The sequence below is a fragment of the Astyanax mexicanus genome, chromosome 11 (genome assembly GCF_023375975.1).
Source record: "Astyanax mexicanus isolate ESR-SI-001 chromosome 11, AstMex3_surface, whole genome shotgun sequence".
Lineage (NCBI taxonomy): Eukaryota > Metazoa > Chordata > Actinopteri > Characiformes > Acestrorhamphidae > Astyanax > Astyanax mexicanus.
In genome coordinates this window covers 10,078,682-10,105,075 of record NC_064418.1, presented here as the reverse complement: position 1 = coordinate 10,105,075, position 26,394 = coordinate 10,078,682, and the positions used below count along the sequence as shown (strand labels likewise).

Sequence of the window (26,394 nt, the reverse complement as noted above, 5' to 3'; positions counted from 1 at the left end):
TAGAAAGCTCCTGGATATAGTTGTTGCTACTTCAGGTGGCACTTGATTATTTGTGAAGGTGCGATAAAACCTCTCTGAAACTATTGAAGTATTCACCATTAGGCTGATGTACCCGTTTACAAAACACCACAGGAATGGGGTCAAGAGTGACATGAACATAGATTTTCCAGACGTAGGGGTAAGAAGTAGGGGTTGAGATATGCCTATGACTTTAAGTTTCATTTTCTGAAGGAAACCTTTTTTGTATTGCTGTTGTTTGGCACCGAAGGACACTGTCTTTTTCAATTTGTGTTCTGTGAATGGGAGCCTAGACCTAGAAAATGGGATGAATTTTCAACAGACATAGTACATTGTTAACCACATGATTGTGAAGAAGCTAAAGAGACATTTAACAATAGGTCTATATTTAGACTTTTTCTTGAAAGAAAAGAGACATTGTGTTGTTTAATTCATGTGCCATTAAGGGTAGTCGGTTTAGGATTTTACAAGAACATGGCTCTTCTTGACAGCGTCACTGATGGTATTGGACTTGGTATTGATGCTCAAAGTGAAGCAGTCAAATCTATGCTGTTGTTATGGTAAGATATAAGATGTTTGTCTTGTACATCTGCCTGTGTCTGATCAATTTCTATATATTGAACCTGCAAAGTCTGTAATACTGGCCATGGTTGGCATACACAAGAGAGCACTAAGCCTTTGGTAGCCTTTTTCTATATCTCTCAGTCTATATAAATATCAGCCACAAAGCTCTTCTCTTCCATGAGCATATCTCTACATGCTTAGTAAGACACCCTTCTGAGTGCTTGGAAATGTTAGTAAACCCTTTTATTTTATAAATATTGCACCCTTACTATCAACCCTTTTTCTAGAATTTCCCTCTGGGATCAATAAAGTATCTATCTATATAATCTTACACTACTATTTTTATTCATATTTAGGGATCAGCAATTACTTGTTTTTGCTTTCACAAATCTCAATTATTATTTCACATTTAAATCAGTAATGTTCACATAGCCCCACCAGGCTGGGTTTTTTGGTTCTGTCCACACACTGGTCTCTGCTGTCTGTGAGTACTTCAGGACAGTTTCTCTGGTCACATGCATGGAAGATCTGCATTGTAGAGAAAGTGCCAGCCCAAGAAATATCAAGATTATCATGCACAGTAACTCCAGTGTTAGGCCATGGAATAATTTGGTCAATGATGTAAAGTAGCACCAATGATTTAACCATCTAAACCATGATGCATTGGCATAGGAACCAGTTAGGGGGGAGTGTCCCACCAAATATCAGTAAAAATTGATTCATCCTGCCCAAAAAACATAAAAAATGTTTATTTTGAAAGAGCATTTTCTCAGCAAATGGGTCTTTCTTCCACTGCCAGGAAGAACCATGCTCTTGCAAAATCCTAAAACGACTACCCTTAATGCTCATCTGCTATGAATCTATCTCTATTTTCTAGTTTATTTCTCCAACATTTCTGAGCATTTTATTATAAGGTAAAGAAAAACACGATCTTCCCAGTAAAGTCTGAATACAAACCTATTGTTAAATGTTTCTTTAGATTCTTTACAACCATGTGGTTAACAATCTACTATATCTTCTGAGAATTCATCCCATTTTTTATTTCTGGATTCCCATTCACAGAAACACAAATAGAACGAGGGTTGTTGAAAAACTGTCAGCCCAGGAAATGTCACAAACGTTATGTAGAGTCACTGCAACTATGGCCCTTGAAAACCACTGAGCTGTATTGTACAATCACCCCCGCAATGACCTTCCTGATCCCTGATGTAGAGTCACTTCTCGACAATGACTTGTAGAAACACCTGAGCTAGAATGTTCAGTCACTCTAGAAAGGCTTGTGAAATATCTGAGCTGCCTTGATGTCCAATAACTCCAGCACGATGAGGAAACTTACACAATGTAGTCACACTTTCTCTCAGTTTCTCCAATGCATTCTGGTGAGAAATTGGTAGTGCTATATGCTGTTTACTATACATTATGCAAGGTGTGAGATTATATTACCCTCAAAATCACTTTAGATTCACTCAGCCTTTCAGTAGGCACCTCTCTCTCCTTTCCCTCTGTTTTCCATTCAAACTCAGTCTTTACTGAAGGCCTTAGCAGCTTCTTTCAGACACAATGTTCTCTTTCAGACACAACGTTCTCTTTCAGACACAACGTTCTCTTTCAGACACAATGTTCTCTAGGCTTTGGTGAACAACATGGCATAATTGTGAATAAAACAAACAGCTGCAGACATTGAGCCTGGAAGCAGGGGAAACTTGGTGGACAAAGAAACTGTGTGACAACACCTGTGACAGGAACTTTGCAAAAGGCCTTTACTGTAAACACTCTTTGTCTTCCCTGTCTGTCCCCAAAACTCATTTTCAAATTCTACATCAGTAGGGTTATGCACTGGCAATAAATTGGTGATGCAATACATATCACAATACAAGGTATACAATTCAGTATCTTGCAGTTGTTTAAATTAAAATGTAGGAAAAAAATAGTATTAAAACACACCAGTATTTACCAAGGTTGAGCAAAAAAAAGTTTACTTTTAATCCAGTCATAAAAGTGGGATCTAAGGACAGAGTAAAACACTGTTATCTAGTGGTCAGGGTTTAACAATTCACAAAATGAACCACTGTCTGACACCAACATCTTAACATGTAAACTAATAATAAAAATAATATGAATTTAAAATATGTTTTTAAAATCAGTACAGGATTGTAAAACACAATCATGATGCTTATGCTACTATACGGTACAGTATTTGTTTACACTCCTTCTAGTCATCCTAGTTACTTTATTAGTTATTTTGTTTATTTTAACTTATTTTTTATTTATTATACTATAGGTTTGGAACTTTAGTCATAGAGAACCAGAGAAAAAAAAGTTTGGTGATTTCTCTGTTTAAACAGACTGTAATTATCTCTTCGGGTAGGGACGTGACCTATGCTGCATTTATTTGCATTTCTTTGCACACTCTCTGCTTGTGTGGGGCAGGTGCATTTGGTGCATTTATGTGCATTTCATGCAAAGTATCTGCAGTACCGAGACATTTCGGTGTCTTTTTGGTATCTAATTTCAATACCCAGCCCTAAAAAAATGGAGACGATGGCCTTTCAAACTTTATGAACAGAATATCAGTTAATTTACATGATGTGTATAATATAAAATCTGCATCAATAATGGTAAAACTCAGAGGTAAGTATTTTTCCTAAATGAAGCCTGAGTGATGACATCTGAAATTGTCTGTTTCATGTAGAAATGAAAAATCTTATTTTCTTTAACCTACACAATGTGAAGTATGTTAAAGTTTTACCTCTCTACATTTGCAGTATTTGTACCAGCAGGCAGTTATTATGGTAATAATAGTGTGTCCTTCAGTTGCAGGTCCTATTGACATTGCCACAGATTCCACTGCTTTGCAAACTATTATAGTGAATAGCAATTATGTTATTCCAGAAAAATCTCCCCCTTATCATTTTATTTATCATAAAGATAAATGTAATGAATTAAAATAGCCAGTCTGACAGATGAAAGTTTGTGCTCAACATGTTCCTCAGAAATGCATGTTTAACATGCCCTTCCTGTCTCCTCATTATTCTGAGACAGAGGTCAGTTGGGCTGGTTATGGAAGATGAGGTGGAGATGGAAGATGAGGGGTGGTGGAGATGGTTTATTAGAATTTCATGTTTGTATGTTTCTTTCTGTCTGTGTTTATCAAACCAGTCCATATATCCTAAATGTATTATTTTGACTTGCTTCTGGTCCACTTATGATGTTTGTGTCGGCTTAAACAGTCAAAAATTTTGAGACACCATTCACCATTGTTTATTTATTTGTGTGTATGTGTGTCTTTGTTAGTGAGTGTGCATTTTACAGCATAAATAAAAAGTAATAACATTTATAGCTCAGCAGTAGCGATGCCATGTTCACATCACTGAATATCATAAAACTTTACCTCACCACTCTCTGTCAGCTTGGTAACATGACTAGTTTGTGTTAAACAAAACATTAAAGTTTCCAGATTAATCATCTGCATTAATGTGTTAACATGTTAACATTGATAGAACTATTTTTTATGTATTTACTTATGTATTTCCTTTATATTGTCAGGAACACAGGAAAAATATAAAATATTTAGATTGTAAAATTAAAATTCATAATTTTGAATGATTGGGTTAAAGAGGCTCTTCTGAATTTCTGATTAGGGAATCTGACCTGTAGAATCATTCCAGTTAACATTCTACTTGGAACTAGGAAATTCCGACATCAGAGATAAATTGGAATGCAGCATTAGTACATATTGAACTAAACATTTATCACCCTCTCACACTGTCACAACATTACAACTTATATATTAAATATATCAATCCTAGGTGTATCTGTCTTTGCAGAAATTTACTTACATCCCCCCAGTGGCTTCTTCTCTCTATCATAGTCAGTCCTGCACTGCATCCTTAGTGTCCACCAATGGAAAATTAAGATCACCTTCTCCGGAATGGATTTGGATTTCACTCACCAAAGTCCAGCGTAAAACCCACAGTGCAGCTGCAATAAATCAAGGATTTTTGTGGATCATTTTATGAAATACTACATACATAAAAGGTCTGTGCCTGAATTGAGTCAAATCCCTGCAATGATACAATTCCTGGAGTTCCTTCCTGGAATCCTTGACAGGAGAGATGCAGCAGTACTGGGAAAGGATTTAAACTCCAGGAATTGGATCATTGCAGGGATTTGACTCAATTCAGGCACAGAAGTTTTATGTATGTAGTATTTCATAAAATGATCCAGGCCCAGTTCTGGAACCAGATTTATGGAGACACAAAAGCAAGATTGACTTGAATATGAAGAAGGACAGAAGAATTCATGATCCAAACAATTCTGTCAGAGCACGGTTAGGCATGTGGCTGCTAGTCAAAGTTGATCAGGTGGTTATTGATTAACTGCTGATAGAAGTAATATGATCATTTCTAATATGTTTAGAATAACAGCTATTAAAACGTAGTACCTGGTAATGTTTATTGGTTTCAGATTTAATTCCAAAATATTTAAAACTAAATAAGACTGCTATTCTTGTCATTTTGGTGGAGTATTGAAACGTGTCACTGTCAAATTCTTATGGGCCTGACTGTATGTTTGAAAGCTCATTCACTGTTGTAAAATATAACTACAAATTAGAAGAAAAGACAAAGTAAAGGAAGAAATAGTAAAAACTACAGCATTTTTGCTGTGTAAAAGGCATTGAAATCTTTTCATCTCTTTGTTTATCACTGAGGTCTTTAAGATCAATGTAGGATAAGCTTCACTGAACAGCTCCATTCAGACCTTATTTTAGCCTCCATCACGTCCACTTACATCAGACCCTATTTTAGCCTCCATCACGTCCACTTACATATTGAAGAGCAAAATGGATTTTTCAATTGCTGTTCAGTTTCTTTCATAATTAAACTGGACCAACATTTGATCTACACTTCAAAATCATCAGGCTGGAAAGGTTGACCTAGAAATAATGGAAGTTTGGGTGTGTGGGTGTAAAATGATTTTTGAACTATGACATATATAGAATATAGTTTGAATTAATTACTTTGAAAAAGATTAGTAAATTAGATTGTCTACTCAGCAAAAGGACAGATGATGAATTGCTGATATACTGTATAATGGAAAATCCTTATGTATATAAGTTACTATGTTAGCGCAAACAATTTAGCACATTATTTTGCCAATTTCCTTACATAAAAGTGTTGCCACACACACACACAAGCACACACACACACACACACACACACACAGCTGCTACTGTGTTCCTATTTCAACATTCTTTTATCCATGAGTTTCATTAATGTTTTTAGAAATTCACACAAAGTTCATGCAGGACAAGAATGAATCAAACACATTTTAAAATAAATGAAATTCCATTCAAATGATCAGAAAAAAGAATTATTTCATTTTACATTTTACAGTTTTTTTCTGGATTGTTTACACAAATTTTCTGAAAGCATGCCTCATATTCTCAGAACTCTTCACACAAACCAAAAACACACACACACACACGCAATGGGCAAAGCCCCTAATAATACTTAACATTATTTCTCAAACCTCGTCTGGATAAGTGTCTTACACATTAATTATAGTCGACCGCAGTGCTTGTACTATTTGTTTAAAAGCATGTTCAGTGTCTATAGGGATCTGTATCATCCATCACTTTTTCCACTTGCTTTGCCAAACCTCACCTCAGCAGGTCTGGACTGTGACTCTAAACACAGCCAAGAATTCTGTGATCCTCACATGCAAGTAAGGGGGACCAGTTTAGTCAAGGGCAAACCAAATTTACCTCAGTCTGCCTCCCTCGGTGGGAGGGAGGTTAAAACAAGTGCAGTTTATCAAAGACTTTTGAGTATTACATAACAGCTCATGTTTCACACATGAAGAGTTATTAACACTAACTCTCTGTGGTTCGCTTTAGGCAGTGACTTTAAAACAGTGTTGTTCAGAGATTTCTTACCATATAAAAAAACAATGTGGAAGACAAAATAAGAAGAGTTTGAAAACAAATACAACAATGTTCATGTCCTGCAGCAAAGCCACTCTAAAATGTAATATTATTCTCCCAAATATTATATATTATATTATCTATTTTAACAACAACTCTTGGGTGTAAACTGGATCGTGGGATCACAATTTCATTCCACCTCATGTACCACATGTGATGTGAATGACAATAAAGTCTCTGTGAATCCATGAAATATCAATATTTTTGCACATATGGCTCTGGAGGTTGGTTACCTAATTCAGTCAGTGTACCTGGAGGGTGGCTGTGAAAGTGAGACATTTTACTGTTTCATAAAACATTTAAAACCATTTAAAGAACATTAACTTGTTTAGAAATTAATGAAGCACCACATTTAAAAGTTGTGTTTAAACAACAAAAAGCTGGAAAAGTAAATGGTACTAGAACCACTAAAACAAAAAGTAAGTGAAATCTCTTTAAAATTATCTTTATTTTCACAGTCACTGAGTTAGTTGCAAATTGTGTTGCTGTCAAAATGCGTTCGAAACGAAGTAATGTTCTTTATGAAATTGTAAAATATCTTACTTACAGTTTCGAATAAAATACGGCTCTTTGAAATGTACTAATTTTTCCATTCTATCTTCTGTACATTTTGCACAGCATTCAAACTTTTGGGGATTTGGATGAATGAATGTATGAATGAATGAATGAATGAATAAATGAACTATTACTATAGATTTATTTTGTAGCAAAATTCTAAAATATTGTTAATTAAATGAAAATTGTATTTTTACAAAATTCACATTATGTTTAGTTACTTTTACTTAAGTTTACCAACTAAGTTTCCCTCATATCATATGACTAGAAAATACACTGATGTTAATATAATATCAGTAATATGCAACATCACTTTTGGGTTACCTAGTATTACTAATACTATTACTTTTACCTAACAAATAGTAAAGAGATCTAATCATCTATTTCTGCAAAAGAAAATAATACCATAAATCATAACATTCATAACACAATCATAATATTATCATTGCTCCTCATTTAATTTGCTTTATAGAATTGAATTAAAGACAGTAACAGATTTCCGACATTCTTCTAAGAAATGGTAAAATTCAGTTAATTTTGAAGACTGGCAACAGTCAATGATCATAAAATAAAAGAGCTTATTATTATCCAATATGCATGTCTGCACTGTTTTCACATTATTATTATTCTTAACTTTCAATGTAAAAATATTATATTGTAATTAAGTCATAAAGATACAGACACATATATAAATGTATATGAATATAGAGATAAGTGACATTATTAACCCAATGCTATATGTTAAAATGTAAAAATAGCCTTTTAAAGCATTTTTAATAATGGGACCAAAAGACATAGTCCAAAATGTGAAAGAATCTAATTAAAATGTTAACGTACACTGAAAGATTGAAAGTTTAGAGTGTTTGTTGCTTCTTACGTAAACATTATTTGCATAAGACAGGGATGTGCTTAATTATTATACAGTATGTGATGTAAAAAAAAAGTTAAAACTGTAAGAGGTTGGAGAGTTAATATATAAACCCCAGTTTATGTCTGGCCAACAACATTACCATGCATGCAGTGTTTTAACGGTCTGTGGATCAGTAGATAGTCAGTCACCATTCCCTGTTATTTTGACTCCCTGTGGTGCTTTTTGCAGTTGTTTTAACCCAAGAACATAAATACTTACTTAGCCTCCAGGGATTCTATAAAAGCTTTGGCAATCACAGATGCAATTGGAACTGATATGGTGGCCTACAGCACTCCAAATATAGAGCAAGTCTGATCTTGCAGATCACCAGTCATAAATCATTACTGGTATGTCAGATTAGCTCAATCACCAGTTTCAGAGCCCTTAAGTGCACACACACACACACACACACACACACACACACACACACACACACATGCCACATATTTAATTAAATTACTGATAAATGTTTTTGACATTGAACAAATTGCTATTAATAAAAAATTATTAAATTATACTTTATTGCTGTAAATTTGCTAAGAAATGTCGAACATAGAAATTCTGTTTGTCTAAAACAGTCTGTAAGTCCCATAATGATGTGTGTGGTTAGTGAGATTAAGTCATAGGACGTTTAGAGACATGCACAGTTAATTTCATTTGGATGGACATTATGAACTGATCCTAATATGTGAGGATTTATGCTGAATTTGATCAGGGACATTCGAATACCAGATCAATTATACCAAAACGAACAATTTTTGAAGCCAAAGGTTTCTTATCCAGCAACTTTAATCATTTTGACAGTCATAAGAGAATTTGCCTTAACATTTTTTATGGCTAAAACACTAAGAATTGTACTAAACAAAATCCGGGAAAAAAAACTTTGTTGAATGGACGTGAAATAATTCACTTTTGTTTTCTCCCAGTAAGCATGACTACACTATCAGTGAGAAAAAAAAAATACAGTTCCTTAAAGCAATAGTTCCCAACCCAGATCCTGGAGAAACAACAACCAGCTCTGCACATGTTATTGATTTTAATAACTTCTTATCACTAAAAGTATTGGGAACCACAGTTCTTAATAACTATGTATGAAAATGAGATTTGAGGGCAAAGAATTTAAGAAGAACGAAGCTTCACACTCTGGAATGAAAGAGCTTCTGAAAAACTGATATGAATTGTGTGATGAAATCATTTCATCATAGACCAGAATCATAACCTAACAGCTTTAGACTTTGGACCATAAATAATTGAAGTTGTTTGAAGAGCAGAATGTTTGAACAGTATCCTCCAAAAATAGACAACTGTCTATATTTGTTCTTCTTCTCAGTCACTTAAACCATTTGAAGCATCTTTACTTTTAACTCTAAAATTAAAGAGCAATAGTTCCTGATCCTGGAGAATCAACATCCAACTCTGCACATTTTGGTTGTTTCCTCTACTAACAGACTACCTACCACCATTAAGACAACACTATTTAACTGTTGTTCAGTTTTAACACTAACATTCCCAGCTGGCATTTCAACATTGAATCAACATTGAATCAACGATGAATCAATGTTAATGTTATGGTTGAATCAATGTTAATGTTAAGGTTGAATCAACGTTGGATGGTGTGGATTTGAAAAGTTAATCAACGTTGATATGGCAATGTTGTTTCAGCGTTGTACGTTCAACCTTTAATAAACCATAGCTCACTAAAACTAGAAAATCCTATGGTGAACAGTGTTAACAATAAACCTACATCACTGTAGTAAAGCTACAGAGTATAAAGAATCTGATTCAACATCTGATCTAAAAAACACAACAGTAAAACATAGAACATGAACATATCCCCAGATATTGGTTCCAAATTAAAAAGCAGTTACTGCGAATGGAATAAAAACACTTTTTCATCCCTTCATTCAAACGTTTTTAGAAATTGTATGCTGATGAAATGTAAAATGCTAATTCAAAAGGCAGAAGGTTAGGACATTCTGTTGACTCAAAAACGTTAAAATTTTAACGTTCAAAATTTTAACGTTTGCACAACCATTTTATATAAAATGTTGTTTCAACGTTGAAACAACAACAGAAATTACTTCAACCACATTTCAACATTGAAGGTCGGTTGTGTGCCAGCTGGGTTGTTTTGGGAAACAACCCTAACACTAATCAAATGTGTGAAAATGATTTTAAAAAAATAATTTTTTAAAGTTATGTTATTATAGAACAAAATATTAAATGATCATCATATAGACATCTATCTAAAATAATGTACGCTGATTTAATGTTTTGAGGAGTTTTCTTTGATTTCGTTTGAATCGTTTTCTTTCTTTTCACTGTACATAAAAAATGAAACTGCTCCAATGATCCTCCTCGCGCTTTTCTACGTCATCAGTGGTTTATATTCTCCCGGTTTTCCCACGGAGCTCCCAGTCTGTCGGGATAGGCTGGTTATAACGAAGCGCGCGCAGCAGATCCTGATATGACTGATGACACATTGTGTCACTTTATGGGTGATTAGATTAGATTATGAACAATATACGGCTTAAATAGTTTAGATGAAAATCTGGTAACTTTTCGCGCCTGGTCTTATTTTTTTTGTTGCCGTTTAGGTACAACTGACAACAGTGTGATTTATTGATTTATTGACTGATGAATTGATTGATTCAATGAAAGACTGATAGTAGAAGGCAATGGATTCACCTGTTTGTTTCTAATCGTTTTATAATGGACAAAGCAGGTGGACAATGTAAGGCTTAATGATCAAGCATCTTTCCAAAGCGCGCGGCTCTGCGCATCCATAACCCGGAGTATGCGCGCGCCCACAGCGAGTATTACCACCCCGTAACGAGAGCCAGCCAGCCAGCGACCCGCGCGCCTAATGAGGAGGAGGGGGATGATGTTTTCCCAGCTGGCGGATTTCAACTACAGCTTCAACACCAGCGATGAGGACGCGCTCGCGCTCCTGGAGGAGGACTGGGGCGCGTCCCCGCCGGAGAAGCTCTCTCCCGCGGGCTTCATCGCCCTGTCCGTCTTCCTGGGGCTCATCATGACGTTCGGCTTTCTCAACAACCTGGTGGTGCTCGTGCTCTTCTGCAAGTTCAAGACGCTGCGCACTCCCGTCAACATGCTGCTGCTGAACATCAGCGTCAGTGACATGCTGGTCTGCACGTGCGGGACGACGCTCAGCTTCGCGTCCAGCATCCACGGCCGGTGGCTGCTGGGGAGGCAGGGCTGCATGTGGTACGGATTCATCAACTCCTGCTTCGGTGAGTTATACGTATAGACCATATAGTGCCTTTATAGCACTGCGTCTGCCATTCATTCCGAAGTGCATAAACCCAAAGTTTGATTGAACTCTTAAGTAATTTAAGTCAGTTTTAAATAAAACTGGATCACATTCAAACTGGATAATTGAGTTGAATCAGTTTCTAATTAAGTTAGCTTCCGGCACCAGGAGGTTGTATCCTCCAACTTCTGACACTCACCATCAGTATGTAGTCATTCCCACCAGTCAACCTTAGGTAAACTAGTTGGGTAGACTGTAAAACCTCATTTTCTAAAATGTTGAGTTGCTGTGTGCTATACTGTTCACTCTATATCAATCATTTTTATTCTCCATCTAAAGCAAAAGACAAAAAAATAAAAAAATAAGACAAAATTAAGTATATTCTATTCATCTGACCATATAATTTGAAGTAGAATATGTTTGCAAAGCAGTTGATATAACAAAAATATCAATTAAAAGAATGAACAATTTAAGCATGATAATTAAATAACTCAGAAAAATAAAGGTTTTAGTAGCATTTTAGCAACTACATTTTTGAAGATTATTTAGCCATTCTGCATCAGCCACAGTTGGACAAGAGGCAGTGGCTGATTTCATATGTGTCAGAAGAGGTGTGTAATAGTCTTCATCCACCTGGTGTTGTGGCATCACAGTGATGATCTAGCTGTTTTGTGCTTAAATAACTGCACTCTGTGTTTATTTTCACACTTAAATTTTATTTGTGGAGCACCTTCATAACTAATGCTGTCATCAAACAGGAATTTACAAGAATTAAATATTTGGACAAGATATCAACAATACTTAAAAATAAGGAAAACATAAATTCTCTGGAGAAAGAAAACTTGGAGAGGAACCAAGTCTTACAAGAAGGCATCCATCCTACTTAAAATAAACATCATTTGGTATCAAGTAAAGACCCTATCAGACATTTTATTTATACTTTGTTGATATAAGTGGATTTCTCTCCTGTGTGATGATATTTTGCACACACTGTATGATGAATCAGTGAATACTTTACATTTTAGCTATCTGTTGTTTTTGAGTTGGAGGTTTTTGCTCTAGGAAGTCAATTAAAAATAGGATTTATTAAAGCTGGTGGAATTTTAACAGTTGTTTTTAAATAAAAAACAAATTTACTCTGAACCGCTGTATTGTGTGTTTCAAAAGTAATAGTTTGTATTTTTGAATGTTTTTTTTTTGTATATACTGGGGAAACTCATAGATAATGTGTGTTTTCTCTTTGCTGCAGTAATAGCTTTTACTGGGATGTGTGGTTTGGAAACTGGCGATATAAGCCACAGTTTGAGCACGTGCCAGTAAAGACAGATTAACTGTTTAAATAATTGTTTACTGTATTGGATTCACAGAAACATTAATGGATTGCATTGGCAAAAAGTGCATTGACTTTCTGGCTGTGTGAAGTAATATATTTGTATTTGTATTTGTAAATTAAAAGTTATTAATGTGATGGATTTCTGGATTGGAACTGGACTAATTGGTAATAGAAAAGTGTGAGCTGTGTTGCAGTTCCAAATTATTTGTTCCAGCTTCTGTGTCACACTAAAACACCAAATACAATATATAGTTTTTGGATTTTATAGGAATAAACTGTATTTTTAACACCAACATACAGGAAAAAAGAACAGTCATATTTGTAATTAGAAAATACATTTTAATTGAGATTAAATCCTTAGAATAACCACTGATAAAACATACAAATAATCATGTGTGATCTACATATATGATCCATATATGTCCATATAGCAGACATCCCATATCTCCCACAACTTCTGTGATATTAATAGCAGCTTTCTGATGCCCACAACAAATTATTCAATTGGTACATTAGCTTATCTTATATAGAGTAGCTGCTATCTGCATTGTGCAGGGTGGGATTTCTGATATAGTTTTTATTTTTTAAGCTGTTTTATTTTAAAATAGATAGAATTTGGCATGATAACACATTTATTTGACTGTACGTTTTTATGCCTGTTAAACAAGGAATCATCTCTGTATGTTGGTACTGCTACAAAAAAATATTAAAAAAAGTACAAAAAAATAAAAATAAGTACAGTGTTTTCATAGCAGACAGTATGAACCCAATACATTTCATGTTTTATTTGGTCAATTTAATGTAACTGTTAATATACATCTATTCCAATTCCAGGGAAATGCTTTAACATCCCCAACTTGTTTTGGAATGTGTTGCAGGCTTGAAATGCAGAAATATATGTGTATTAACAAATGAAATTAAGTGAACAAGATGAAACATTAAATATATTGGGTTCATAATGCCTGCAATTAAATATTTTAATATTTAATATTTGCATTTTCCATACTGTCTCAACTTTTTGTTCTCTGGGATTGTAGATGAAAGCAAGCGTGTCAGATTGCTATGTCTGGACACAGCTCTGGATTATCCTTCCAGGTCATATGAGTGTTTTTTGATTCAGATGCTCTTTGATGATGAATCTGTCTAATTACATGAGCCTCAAAATTTATTCGTCTGCATGCAGTAACAAGAGCTCATAAAGCACCTTTAATTTAATACTAATAACCTAAAAGCAGTGTATATTGCCACGCCAGTGACATTCTACAGAGGAAATATTCTGTGAATAAATGTTTGGACCACTGTGGATACGTCACTGTTTTATAGTCATATCAAAATGAGGAATTTTAGGTCTAAGTTTTTTTTCTACATGGATTTTTATTTATTTATTTTAATATATTTTATTAATTGCCATGATTTACTGTAGCAGGAGCGTAATTATTATATTTGTATGTACTTAACCACCCTGTAATTTAGAGGATTCAGTGACATTTAGAGGGTGTGATATTAACAGCAGGGTCTTTTCTTCTGTGAATTCTTGGAAAAATAAGGGGGGGGGGGGATTTCACAGAAAATCTTACGTTGAAAGATTCCAATGTACTTCAGCCTAAAAGTCAATTTAATTGTGTCTCCATGTCAGTAGTCTTTTAGAATGTGTTTGTGTTTTGTGCTTGAATAATTGCACTCTGTATTTAATCTCACACCTTTTCACCTTGATCCTCAAGAATCAGATCAATATAAAACCAATTTTATTTGTGCAGCACCTTCATAAGTGATGCTGTCTTTAAAGAGGAATTTACAGGAATAGAACATTTGACCAGATTTCAACAATACTTTAAAAATAAAAACATAAAAAAACATAAAATCCTCTGGAGAAAGAAAACTTAGAGAGGAACCAAGTCTTAAAAGGAGGGATCCATTATCCTCTGGTTAAACTGCTTATAAATTATAAATAAAAAAAATAATTTTACCATTATATATGAACGTATGGAAGCCTATGCACACCTTTTAAAATAAATATAAATCTAGCACATTTTTATTTAAATTCACATTTAATTCACATTATTAGGTGAATTACTAAGTCCTTATTTTGAGATACTAAGTCATTATTTAACACAAGACCAACATAATAAAGGAGTATTTATTATGTTTTAAACACTAAAAGCTGATTTTGTTTTTCAAAATTGCCATGATTTACTGTAGTAGGAGTGTAATGCTGATTTTAGAGTGGTAGATGTAGAATTATTATCATTTCATCTATTAAACCACCCTGGTATTTAGACGATTCAGTGACATTTAGAGGGTGTGATATTAACAGCAGGTTCTTTTCTTATATGAATTCTTGGGAAACTAACTGCTGGGGTGTTCTGAGAAAATCTCACATTGTAAGATTCCACTGTACTTCAGCCTAAACGTCAATATAATTCTGTCTCCATGTTATTAGTCTTTCAAAGAGTGAAGAAATCATGTCAGCTGGGAAAACATAGACGGTCGAAAACGCTTTTCTTGTCGTAGCTACTCTGCACAAGATGCTTCCAGAATCTATACATTCATTTAATGTCATTGACTACTTGTTATGAAATTAAGGTTGTTTATGATGTCCACAATGTACTGAGGGTCAATTGAACTATATTTAACCTGTATAGGTGTGACCCAGCCTTTACCTTTCTAAAAAAAATCCCCACTCCGTGTTAACACTAGAGTTCAGTTATCTGGTATTGGTTTAGATCTACACTGTTAAACGTTCCCTGATAAACTTTTAAAAAATTAAATTTCAATTTTTGGAGCATTTTGGGATCATTTTTTAAGAGTTTTCAAAGCATTTTAAGGTTTCTTTAAACAATCCTTAAGAAACTGATTCTTTTAACAGTGTACGTCAAGTAGAACCACACCCTCTCAAAGATAAAGATGTTATCTTCAAATGGTTATTTAATGTCTGACTCACACAACACCACTTTTTGAGTTTTCATGTTACTGTGCTGTTTACACCACATTTTTAATATTTTTTTTATTCTGAAATATGTTCTAGATATTAAACCTGCTAGATGTTTCTTGTGCTTTTGAGACTTGTCGGCGACCACTCAGCAAGTAATCGTCAATTTCCCTTTAATCAGAGCTTTTTGTTGATAACAAAATACAGTTGGCAAATAATTGTGTAATTTGTGTTTTTTATTAACCAATAAGTTGTTAGTGTTTAATCTCCATCTGTTTTCCTTAGGGAGGACAGAGTTGATGAGGCAGCAGAGTTGTGATCTTAGTGAGCACTCCCATCAGAGTGTGGCGCTCCTAAGCCTCCTGAGACTAGTCAATGATTACCTTTCTTTTCGAAGAGAAAAGAGAAGTAAGACCCAGGATAGAACACTATGATTTGAATAGGTGTGTGGAGAATGCAGACATAATCACTGAACTAAGACACAGAAATGGAAAAAACAATGTCAGTAATGATATGCTGAATGTGATACCAGATACCAGTTGTGCTGTTTAGAGTTTCTTTAGCCGAGCTGAACAACACTTAGTTAGAGTGGGTGTCAGATATAAGAGCACTGCCCTATGAAAAGACTCACATTGTTGATCTGAGAAAAGCATGATAATCATTTCTACGAATTGCCCACCAATTAGGCCAGCCCCCATAGCCTTTGTATGCAGTGATGTTATCAATGGCTGCTATGGAATGGAATCTTATTAATTGGGGTTCTGTTTGGGATCTGATGATGGTCGTATTTGCGTATGGAGGCCTTGTGGTGAATGCTTTAATTCTACCTTTACTGTGGAGTGCACAAACTGCTGATGTGATGATTTGTGGAGCTGATGATCAGTTACCACTAGTAGTGATACAAGAGACACTAACAGCCTATAAAGGCAGAGCTCCCAACTGGCATGTTTTAGCAGGATAATGGTTGTTGGTAAATAAAGATTGAAGCCAGGGGACGCTCTGATTTGGGGTTTGGTGAGTTTAATGAATTGAATTAAGTAGGGCTGTCCCTAACGATTATTTTTTAAACGATTATTCTAACGATTATTTTTTTCGATTAGTCGACTAATCTATTCATTGAGAAACATATTTAAATAATTATTATTTTACGTTTTAAAGCAAACGATAAATTACTATATTTATATATAATAACAACAACAACACAAGCCTACTAAACCAAACCCCACACTTATAATCACTTACATGTACAGCACGTTGTTTAGATCTATAACGCTAAAAATGGATAAGCTCCCATACATCACAACCGTGTGTTGTTTTCTGTGACCGCTAGATTTTGTGACCACTGGCAAGTAGTTCTCAGCAGACCGGTGCACTGGCCGATTCGAAACGTGTTCGTTTCTAATGTTTACCCCGACTGGCCAAAACGGTTCAGTTTAGGGCTGAGGGTAAGGTGTAGGTATAGAAAGCTTCCGTTTTGCCAATGAATGCTCATAACCGTGAGCACTGGTCACAAAATTCCGACGGTGACAGAATACGGTGTGACACCGCAGCGCCGACGGCGCTAGCTAAAATAACTTAAGGCAGCTAGCTTAGCTAAACACCTGAACTTATGAATAATGCTACTGTTTCTGGAAACTATATATATAAATATAAACCAAAAATGTATAATTTCTGCCTGTGGCAGGTTTAAAACCTTTGGTAGACAGTCTTAAGTCTTTTTAAGGACACCCGCGGAGACCCTGATGTAAACGGTAACTTACTGTGTGACCCTGTTGACATAGTGCTCCTGGATGTTTGCGCTTCAAGTGCTCCTTTTGCACGTATGGCAGAGGACCACATTGTTGCCCTTTTGCGTGAAATGCTCCCAAACTTTAGATGCCCGCTGGCGTTTTTTTGTAGCTGGAGATTGCTCTCCGGAGTCCAAGCTCTCTAGAGCTTAGATTCTCTGCCCGAACCCGACATGACCCGAGGCCCGCCCGTAAATCCGACCCGGGCTCCAGAAAATAGTCCGAGATGTAGGCGTCTGTTTTTTTATTATATTTTTATTTAAAAAAAAATAACGAAAACTGAAAGTGAAACTAAACTAATTTATTTATAAGCGCTGTTTTCACTACCGCAGATCTACAGCGGGGGTGTTGTGCCGATTCTGTCCGCGAAGCGGGAGTCAGATTCAGCAGAGAGTCGGATTCGGCACAAACGCGGCGGCACCTCGCGGTCCGCGGTGTCAGTTGTAAGCGCTCGCGCTAGCCGCAAAATACGGCAGAAAACACTGAGGGAGCTGCAGAGTTATGTATGGGACTAGAATAGGAGCACGAGGAGATCAAAGAGAACCTTCACCTGTGAGTAGAACAAGCAAATCTCTCTCTCTCTCTCTGTGTCTCTCTCTCTCTCTCTCTCTCTCTCTCTCTCTCTCTCTCTCTCTCTCTCTCTCTGTCTCTCGCACGTGAACTCCTCCGCGTTTGACCTGCAGAACTGTGTTTAGCTGTTCTTAAAAATCATTTTAATTAAATAATAGTTCTATGCTTCTATGTTACCGTGTTAATTAACATAATTCTGATCATATTTCGCTCATTAAAACAGCCCGAAAACAGCCAGTTGGAATTTTTGGGACCGATCTAACCTCTAATGCTCTCCACAGGCGCCGCCATGTTTACGACGCGCCGACGCACGTTATGCAAATCGATGTATTTTTGTAATCGATGACGTCGATTATGTCGACGCGTCGCCCCAGCCCTAGAATTAAGTGAGTTTAATTAATTTACAAATATGGACACTTAAAGTAAAAGGGGATGGGTGCTTTCTACTTGTCTTACATCTGAAGTTTTATAATATTGTGGGAGACTTTGGAAAGAGTGGAGCACTCCATATTTGCTGAAGATATACTGAGAGGAACAGGCTATACATGGATTGCAATGGGCCAGAACTTAGCTGGAGCAGATTTATGTGGACTAAAAGAGGAACAGGTTGGCAGGATTAAGAATAATTACCAGTGGTTAAAAGATTAGTGCGTCCAAAGGTTGGTAAATGATGCTGAGGAGGACATCTGTGGACGTGTTTGTTTGTTTGTCTTTTTTGTGAAGGGAATATCAAATTAATGAATATCTATACACACACACAACTTTAAAAATAGCAGAACTGGCAGAGAAAAATATACACACAATGTAAGCCAAGAGAGAGAGAGAGCGAGAGCAAGAGTGAGAGAAAGAGAGATTATATTTGTAGTGTCCTGCTGGGAAAGTTATCCGTTTTCTTTTTGGAACAGGATAAAAGTAAACGGATATCTAAGTCAGCAGCTCATGTGAGTCTCTCTTTAATTCTCCTCTATTTTTTGCTTTTTCATTCCTTCATGTCAGTTTGGGTTTTCCACCCTCCAGTCAACTTCGAGAGTACCTCTTCTTGGCCCTCTCCTGGTTATAGCATGCACATTTGGTGGGGTCAAGAGCAGTGGCGGCTGGTGCTAAAAAAACTGAGGGGGGCGCAAACAAACCAATGTAAAAAAAAAAAAAAAAAAAAAAAACATAAAACGGATCTTAAAAAATAGCACTATTTGAACATGAATTTTGCCCTTCTTTCCTTCTGGCCTGCAAATTTCTCAATTACATTCTTATTAAAATCAGTCATCTCTGTGACCAGTGTTTTCTCCATTGACAACATGGCCAATGCATTCAGCCTGTCCTGAGTCATTGAGTTTCTCAGAAAAGTCTTAATTCTTTTCAGAGTCGAAAAGCACCTTTCAGCTTCTGCTGTGGTCATGGGTGTGGTGATGAGTATCTTCAGGAGTGTGACAGTTTCTGAAAAGACTTCTTCTAGGTTATTTTCCATAAACAGCTGGAGTAGGCCCACAGCACCACAACATGCTTTGAACTCTTCCTTGCTGTAGATGAGACTAAGCTCTGTCTTCAGCTTACCTCCATTAAGCACTGGATAGGCTTTTAAAGTGTTGCTCAGTGCATCTTCAGGAAATGCTGTGTTGTATTGTTCAAACCTGTCCCCCTGCAGGAGTGTGGCACTAACAAGGTGGTTCGTGAAGGAAAAGCGCTCCCTGGTGTGTCCCAGTATGATATCACAGACCTTGAGAGAGAAGGATAAACATGAAGATTATAAAGTGATTATACAAAATCATACTTTTCATTCTAAACACGAAATGTTAATGTACAAGTCATACAAAGAACGAACACATTTTATTAATAAACTAACTTTTGATTTTAATCAACTTTACTGCCATTTTTTAAGACTGTGTTATGAAATGTTTACAGCATTTTTGGGGGACACAATTATACAAAATCCAAATGTTGTAAGAATTAGTTTTTTCCCTTCATTACCCATACATTGCAGTACAACTTATATAATAAAATATCTTTGACAGATATTACATCAACATACCCTAATCACTCATGCATAACAACACATAAACAAATTTAATTCTAACTATAAAGCACACCTTCCTACTAGACTAAATACCACTACTATAAACCAGCATAACAGTGATTTTCCACAACAACTCACTTCTGCAGCAATCCTTTCGTGGTCTTCTACACTGAGTGTCCGACGCCTCTTTACTGGCTGACTGCTACCTACACTGCTTTGTCCAACCATAGAGTGAAGAGAATTTCTGCCAAAGAGAAAGACTTAAACTATTATAACAATGAAGAAAAAGAAGAAGAGAAAGAAGAAAAAAATAAGAAGAGAAAGAACAAAAAGAATAAACTATTTCAACTATTACCTGATCTTTTGAATGTCCTCTTGGAACTGCTGGATGCTCTTCTGGATACAGACTGAATCTATGACCTTCTTCTGGAGTTTGGCATAGAGGAGGTCCACATGAGGCATGATATGGTGGAAAAGTTGCAGAAAGAACTTAAAATCCTGATCCTCCAGGAGCATGGCAAATGCTCCAGCCTCTCTGACGGTAATGGGGTCAAAGTCACCAGAGTCTTGTATGCATTCAAAACAGCGGATAAGGTCCTCTCTGTGATCAAACACAGTATTGATGACACGGCTGTGAAAGTTCCATCTGATGTTACTGGATGCTGGTAGTCTGTGGGCCACAACTTTATCAAGAACACTTGTGCGCTTGGATGATCTGGAAAAAAAGCTGGTAAATCCATTAAGGTTAGAAAAAAATATTCTTACTTTGGTTATGTGAGAAGTAGCCTGTTGCATTATTAGATTCAGCTGATGTGCATAGCAGTGGATGTAGTGGGCATTTGGGTACACATCTTGTATCTTCTTCTGAACACCTGCAGTGGCACCTCGCATCACGCTGGCTCCATCATATGCCTGGCAGATGAGCTTAGCCTTTTGATCCTCAGGAAGAATAGTTGAAAGACGTTCTTTTAGGGCTGTAGCAATGGAATCAGTTTTTGGCATCGATATAACGTAGTACAAGCACAAGTTGGCACTGCGTGGCAATATCCACTGTCTCGTCTGCCTGGATTGAAAGAAAATCACTGCTCTGGGCTTCTTTGATAATATGCTCCCTCAAAACAGAAAACATACAGTCCAGCAGTTCATTCTGCACGGTTTTCAAAGTTCCCTTAAACACAGTAGCATTCTCAAGGTGTTCTTTTAGCACTCCATCAAGAGAAGCAACAAAATCCACCAACCCACGAAAGATGCCGGGATTATCCGAGCTTTTACTTTCATCATGGCCACGCAAGGCCAGTTCAAATGCTCCACAAAATTTAACACAATCTATTATTCTAGAGAGAATGTGCCGATTTTTTGTCACCTCTTCATTGTGCCTTCTAACAGCAATCCTGTAGCCTTCATCTAGTTGTTGAGCAATGCTAAGTTTCCCCAAAAAACTTAGCTTCATAGCATTGTCTAAGTGGCTGCGGCTGTTTTCGTGCCGTTTGCATTTTTCTGAAAGATGTTTTAAGTCTCTTACTCCAGTAGTTGTCCACAATTCCTCCGTGCCAGAACTTTTAAATAGCAAACACGGAAAGCAGTAAAAGGCATTGCTTACATCACATCCAGCTAGCCAACTCCGCTTGTCGTAGGAAGAGCTGGAAAAAGCCCGGGTGTAGGATCGTCCTCGATCACTTGCCTGTTGCTGAATATGTAAATTGGGACGATCCGGTCCAAGCTCCTTTATCCTCTTTTTTTCTTCAAGTGAACGCTTTGTAAAAGCATTTTTTTGTAAAGACAAAACCGAATTTTCTCTCATGATGCTGCTCCAGCCTGCAAATGTTGTTTAACGTGAATCGAGATAACGAACCGCAGCTGAACTAATGAGTTGATTTGGGAATTATCCAATCACACGATGTTTTAAAAAAATAAGCCAATGCTGACACACTACGCATTAGAATGGGTGTGTCCGGGACGCAGAGCGCTGCGCCCTGTGGAAAACCTAAAATAACCAATTAAAAATCAGCCTCAGATCACCTGCTTGCCAAAAGTTGACGTGCCTACATACACTCTTATTAGACCGGCGCCCTGCACATAGGAAGTGTGCACAATGTGAGCAATTAAATGCAATGATATATTTATTTTTTTAATAAAATCTAACATGTCCATTAGACACACAGTATGAATAAACACATTTATAACTATTTTGCAGTTCATAATTATTTCATTTTAATATCTAAACATTTTTAAGGGGGCGGCGCCCCAGCGCCCCCTATTGGCCAGCCGCCACTGGGAGCCTGAGAAGCATTCTGAAACCCTGAACTCTTGGTGATTAGCCTTAAATTCCATTGACACAGGGAATAGATCTTCTGGAACTGCTATTATTCTCAGGAATAAAAATAAAGAAACTTTTAGCTGTTTCTTAACTTGATATTGTGGATGAACCCTTTAAGGTGCTTGAGGATCCTTGAAGAAAACTTTTTTAAGAAGAAAGTAAGAACAGCGATGCCCTCCATGAGTCATCCAGTTAGTGCCAGCACCATTGGCAGATGGCTGCACCATACAGGACTACATGCCCACAGACCATTATGATGACTGCCCTGAATACCAAGTCAACATTGCCAAAGACAGAAAGCCTGGTCTCATGTGTGGTGCAATTTTGTACGATGGCAGATCACCTCTAATCTTTATAACAGCCACTTTAACAACCCAGTATTGCATTAATGAGGTCCTGCAACCAGCCATCCTACCTTTTCTGATTGCACACTCTGGTGCATTATTTCAACAGGACAATTCTCATCCACATATTACTGCCATTTTAAGAGCTTGCCTTAAAGACACAGGTCTTATGCCATGTATAGCCACTTTGGCAAACCTAAACCTGATTGAAAATGTGTCAGGGTTCGAATCCCGTTAATGTAGCTTGCCATCAGCTGCCAGAGCCTGAGAGACCACAATTGGTCTTGCTCTCTCTGGTTGAGTAGATGGCGCACTCTTCTCACATCACTCCAAAGGGTGATGTCGATCAACACAAGGCCTCTGTGAGTTGCGGTGGCTGACTTCACATGTGTCGGAGGAGGCATGTGCATGTTGAAATAAATATATTGATAAAAAAAAAAAAATTGTTGGGTGCCACTGGACACACTATCAACACTTTAACTCAGCGCAAAATATGCAGGTATATACAAAGTGTCAAGATGTGTTGCATACCATACTGCATTACACATGCATTACATGCTACTTCCTTATGTGTAGGTCAAATAATATTTCTTATATCAGTCTAATTTTCCCATAATTCAGTCTGACAATAACAATCAATGTGCATTATATTTCATGTTCCAAATGGCAAAAATGACCTTTCCCATAGCAAACAGCTACATGACATCCTGTTGAAAGCCCACTAAGCAAGCAGATCTATATGCCTGAAAGAGGCCAGTGTTTCAGCTGACAAAGAGATTAACAGACTTATGAGCAGCATGACAGCACTCTGACTTCAGACATATTTAAAAAAGCTCCCGTGGGGGCTAAAGACTAACACATTTGCATGAATTAACAAGAAAAAATATGCAACCCCATCCCTCCTTCTGTGATTAAACCCAGCTGGTTTTCCTTTTCTTTATATTGTCTTTACAACAGAAACAATTAATTGTCTTTGTCCATTAATGGGGGTATTAGCCCAAAGGTTAATTATGGATTCTACAACAGTGTGAATTCTGTCTTGAACTCGACACTTGATTGTCGAAACTCCAATTATTATCACAGCAGTAGGTGTTTTTTTTCCATTTAAATGATTTTTTAAATGATCAAAAGGACAATTTAATGCATGTTATGTATGAAATTAGCATTAAATACATGGTTCAAAACCATGTAATAACTCCTTTCATTCTATTATTTTTTTATCTACTGAACAGTTTCTAATTTGTCAGTTGGGCCAGGTCTTGACGGAAATCCTAAGTCTTGACAAATATTGTGATGGTATGCCTCATTGGTCATCACTGGTTATTATCCCGTAAGTTTTCATGGCTGTTTATCATCAATTGTTTTCCCCAGACCTTTTCTAAATCTTATAGAGACCAAAAATGATCTGGCTAGTCAGGTTCTGTTTAAATTTAGTCAGTGAAGAAAAGATTTATTGATTCATTTATTAATTTTGTCATTTTGTACTGTAATAAACTGTAATGTGATGGCGTCATAAATCTTTTAGATTGACGTCTCAACTCCTTGCTTTATCTTGTGTAATCTGGTGTTACACAAAGTACCAGGGCTAGAGCCAAAACAGACATGGGATAGACTCAGATCCAAAGCGGTCAAACGCAGAAAAGTACACAAAATCAAACAACAATCCAAAATGTAAAACCAAAAAAAAAAAACCAAAAAACACAGACAATAATGTACAGTAGGCACCAGAATGGTTGGCAATACTTCGCTAGGCACAACACATAAACAAACAGGTATATACAGTTTACACAGATTAGATTACTAACAAGTGTGGGCAACTCGGGTGATCATGGGGACTCTCCATGATTGGCTGAAGGTGGGCACATGACAGTGGGCACGAGAATTAAGTGCATGTGTGATTAAGATTATGTTTTGTAATTAGATCTGTAATTGTTATTGAGGCTGTGATGGAAGGAGAACATAAACAGCGCAACTGGTGCTGTTTTAACAATATCTGTTGAAAATGAACCTGTGGAAACACAGTAAACACCTACATTACGAGAGCTGTGTGGGAGTGTGGAGGCTCCCATCCTTTATATAACCCTCCCCTTAACTGAAGTACCCTTGAAGACACCTTTTGTGTGGGAGTATTGAAGTAATAGTAATCAAACGCTAACAGCTACTCTTATAAAGAGTAAACAGCTAGACAGAAAGAGAGGGAGAGAGAGAGAGAGACTGAGTGAGTGGTTCTGTTTCTATGGACAATAGAGTAAATAACAAGAGCACCTTGTGATATCATCACTTGAGCTTCATTATTTATCTTTATATTACAGCAAACAAGAGATAATGGGAAAGGAACAGGAGCATCATATTCTATGATGTCACTGAATAAAAAAAAAAGCACAGTTCCTTCCTCAAGCACAGGATAATCACTGATTCTGTACCTGGAAAAAAGCAAGGAACACACACAAAAACACAATCTTGTTGATGGTTGAATGATGTATTTGTCAGCCTGTTCTACTGTGTAAATCATATTCTTCTGTTTTTTTTCTATGAATCACAGTCTTTTATGCTTTCATCCACACAGAGCTACAGTATGTTATCAAAAAGAGCATTGTGCTGTATCATTCCAGTGTTTAATGAGAATACAGGCAGATATAATATACAGTAAGCAGGCAAAACTATAGATGATAATAAATAGTATGCACTCGGATGGTTGGCAATACTTCGCCAAGAGCCCAGGTCAAACTGACAGGTGTCAAATATAATCAGACTAAATAACAGGTGTGCGAATTCTAAAATAAAAAACAAATAGTTTTGAGTGGAAATACAAGGTGCATTCAGTATTTCTTGCACAAGTGGCTCCAAACAATGAGCCCAAAAAGACAGAAAGCAATTACATAGATGAGATTACCACCCACTGAAACATTTTACTACCCCTCATACATGTTCATTCTTTCACCAGGTGGTCTCATTTACGCAAAAGGCTTTAAGATATCAAGTGCTGTGGAAGTATTCATTGATTTATTGATTATTCTAGAGAGATGCTGTGCAAATAGCATATTATTACTGTAACATCTGATCTTTTACCTACTTTAATAAGATGTTTGACCAGAATCCCACAGTATGAACCATGTTTACAGCATTACAGTATTGTGTTGTGTTAGATCACTGAAGTTAAATCATTAATCAGTTCTGATTTTTGCTCAGATTGGATTTGAATATCTTGACAGTTCACAAATAAATTAAACGAAATGTGAACAATTCTGTTCCTATACTCACACACATGTGCACATTCATAGGTTTATTCATGTTACCTCTGATTTAATAAGCTGATTGTTCTAAGTGATGATATGTATAGATAAAAAAAATCCCCCAATCTGCAAAAAAATAAAATTGTCTAAAATTGTGGAACATTTAGCTCTATGTAAACATGTGAAAACATTGGATGTCTCACCAACTACAGCACATAATCATCAATCATCAAATGATTTAGAGATCGAAGAGAAATCCCAGTGCTCAAGGGACAAAGCCGACAGTTAATATTGGATGCTGGTGATCTTCTGGCTCTTTTAGGTGTTGCTGAAATAAAACCCACAAATCTGATTTATTCACTCTAGTTTATAACATATGCTCACAAATCATATATTTGCATATATGCGCCATTGACTGAATAAAACCTAGCCAGATGTCAACAGTCAGACGTTCATTACTCCCTTGTTGACACACCTCTGCTCATTACACACACACACACACACACACACACACACACACACAAACACACAACAGCACGAACCCAACCCAACTTTTACATCAA

At 36.5% G+C, this 26,394-nt stretch overlaps 2 protein-coding genes across 2 annotated transcripts in view; one reads left to right on the top strand and one right to left on the bottom strand.

Annotated features, from left to right (window-relative positions):
- uxs1 (UDP-glucuronate decarboxylase 1) overlaps nucleotides 1-4,557 on the bottom strand; it is a 48,110-nt gene extending 43,553 nt beyond the window's left edge. The window contains exon 1 of the mRNA XM_022680510.2: nucleotides 4,422-4,557. Within this exon, the coding sequence (XP_022536231.1) occupies nucleotides 4,422-4,470 (49 nt within the window). The 5' untranslated portion in view covers nucleotides 4,471-4,557. The remainder of the gene's footprint in view (nucleotides 1-4,421) is intronic.
- Nucleotides 4,558-10,455: 5,898 nt separating this feature from the next.
- The window catches only part of tmtops2b (teleost multiple tissue opsin 2b), a 38,589-nt gene continuing 22,650 nt past the window's right edge, over nucleotides 10,456-26,394 (top strand). Inside the window, exon 1 of the mRNA XM_007227945.3 lies at nucleotides 10,456-11,287. Coding sequence (XP_007228007.2) covers nucleotides 10,900-11,287 — 388 coding nt within the window. The 5' untranslated portion in view covers nucleotides 10,456-10,899. The remainder of the gene's footprint in view (nucleotides 11,288-26,394) is intronic.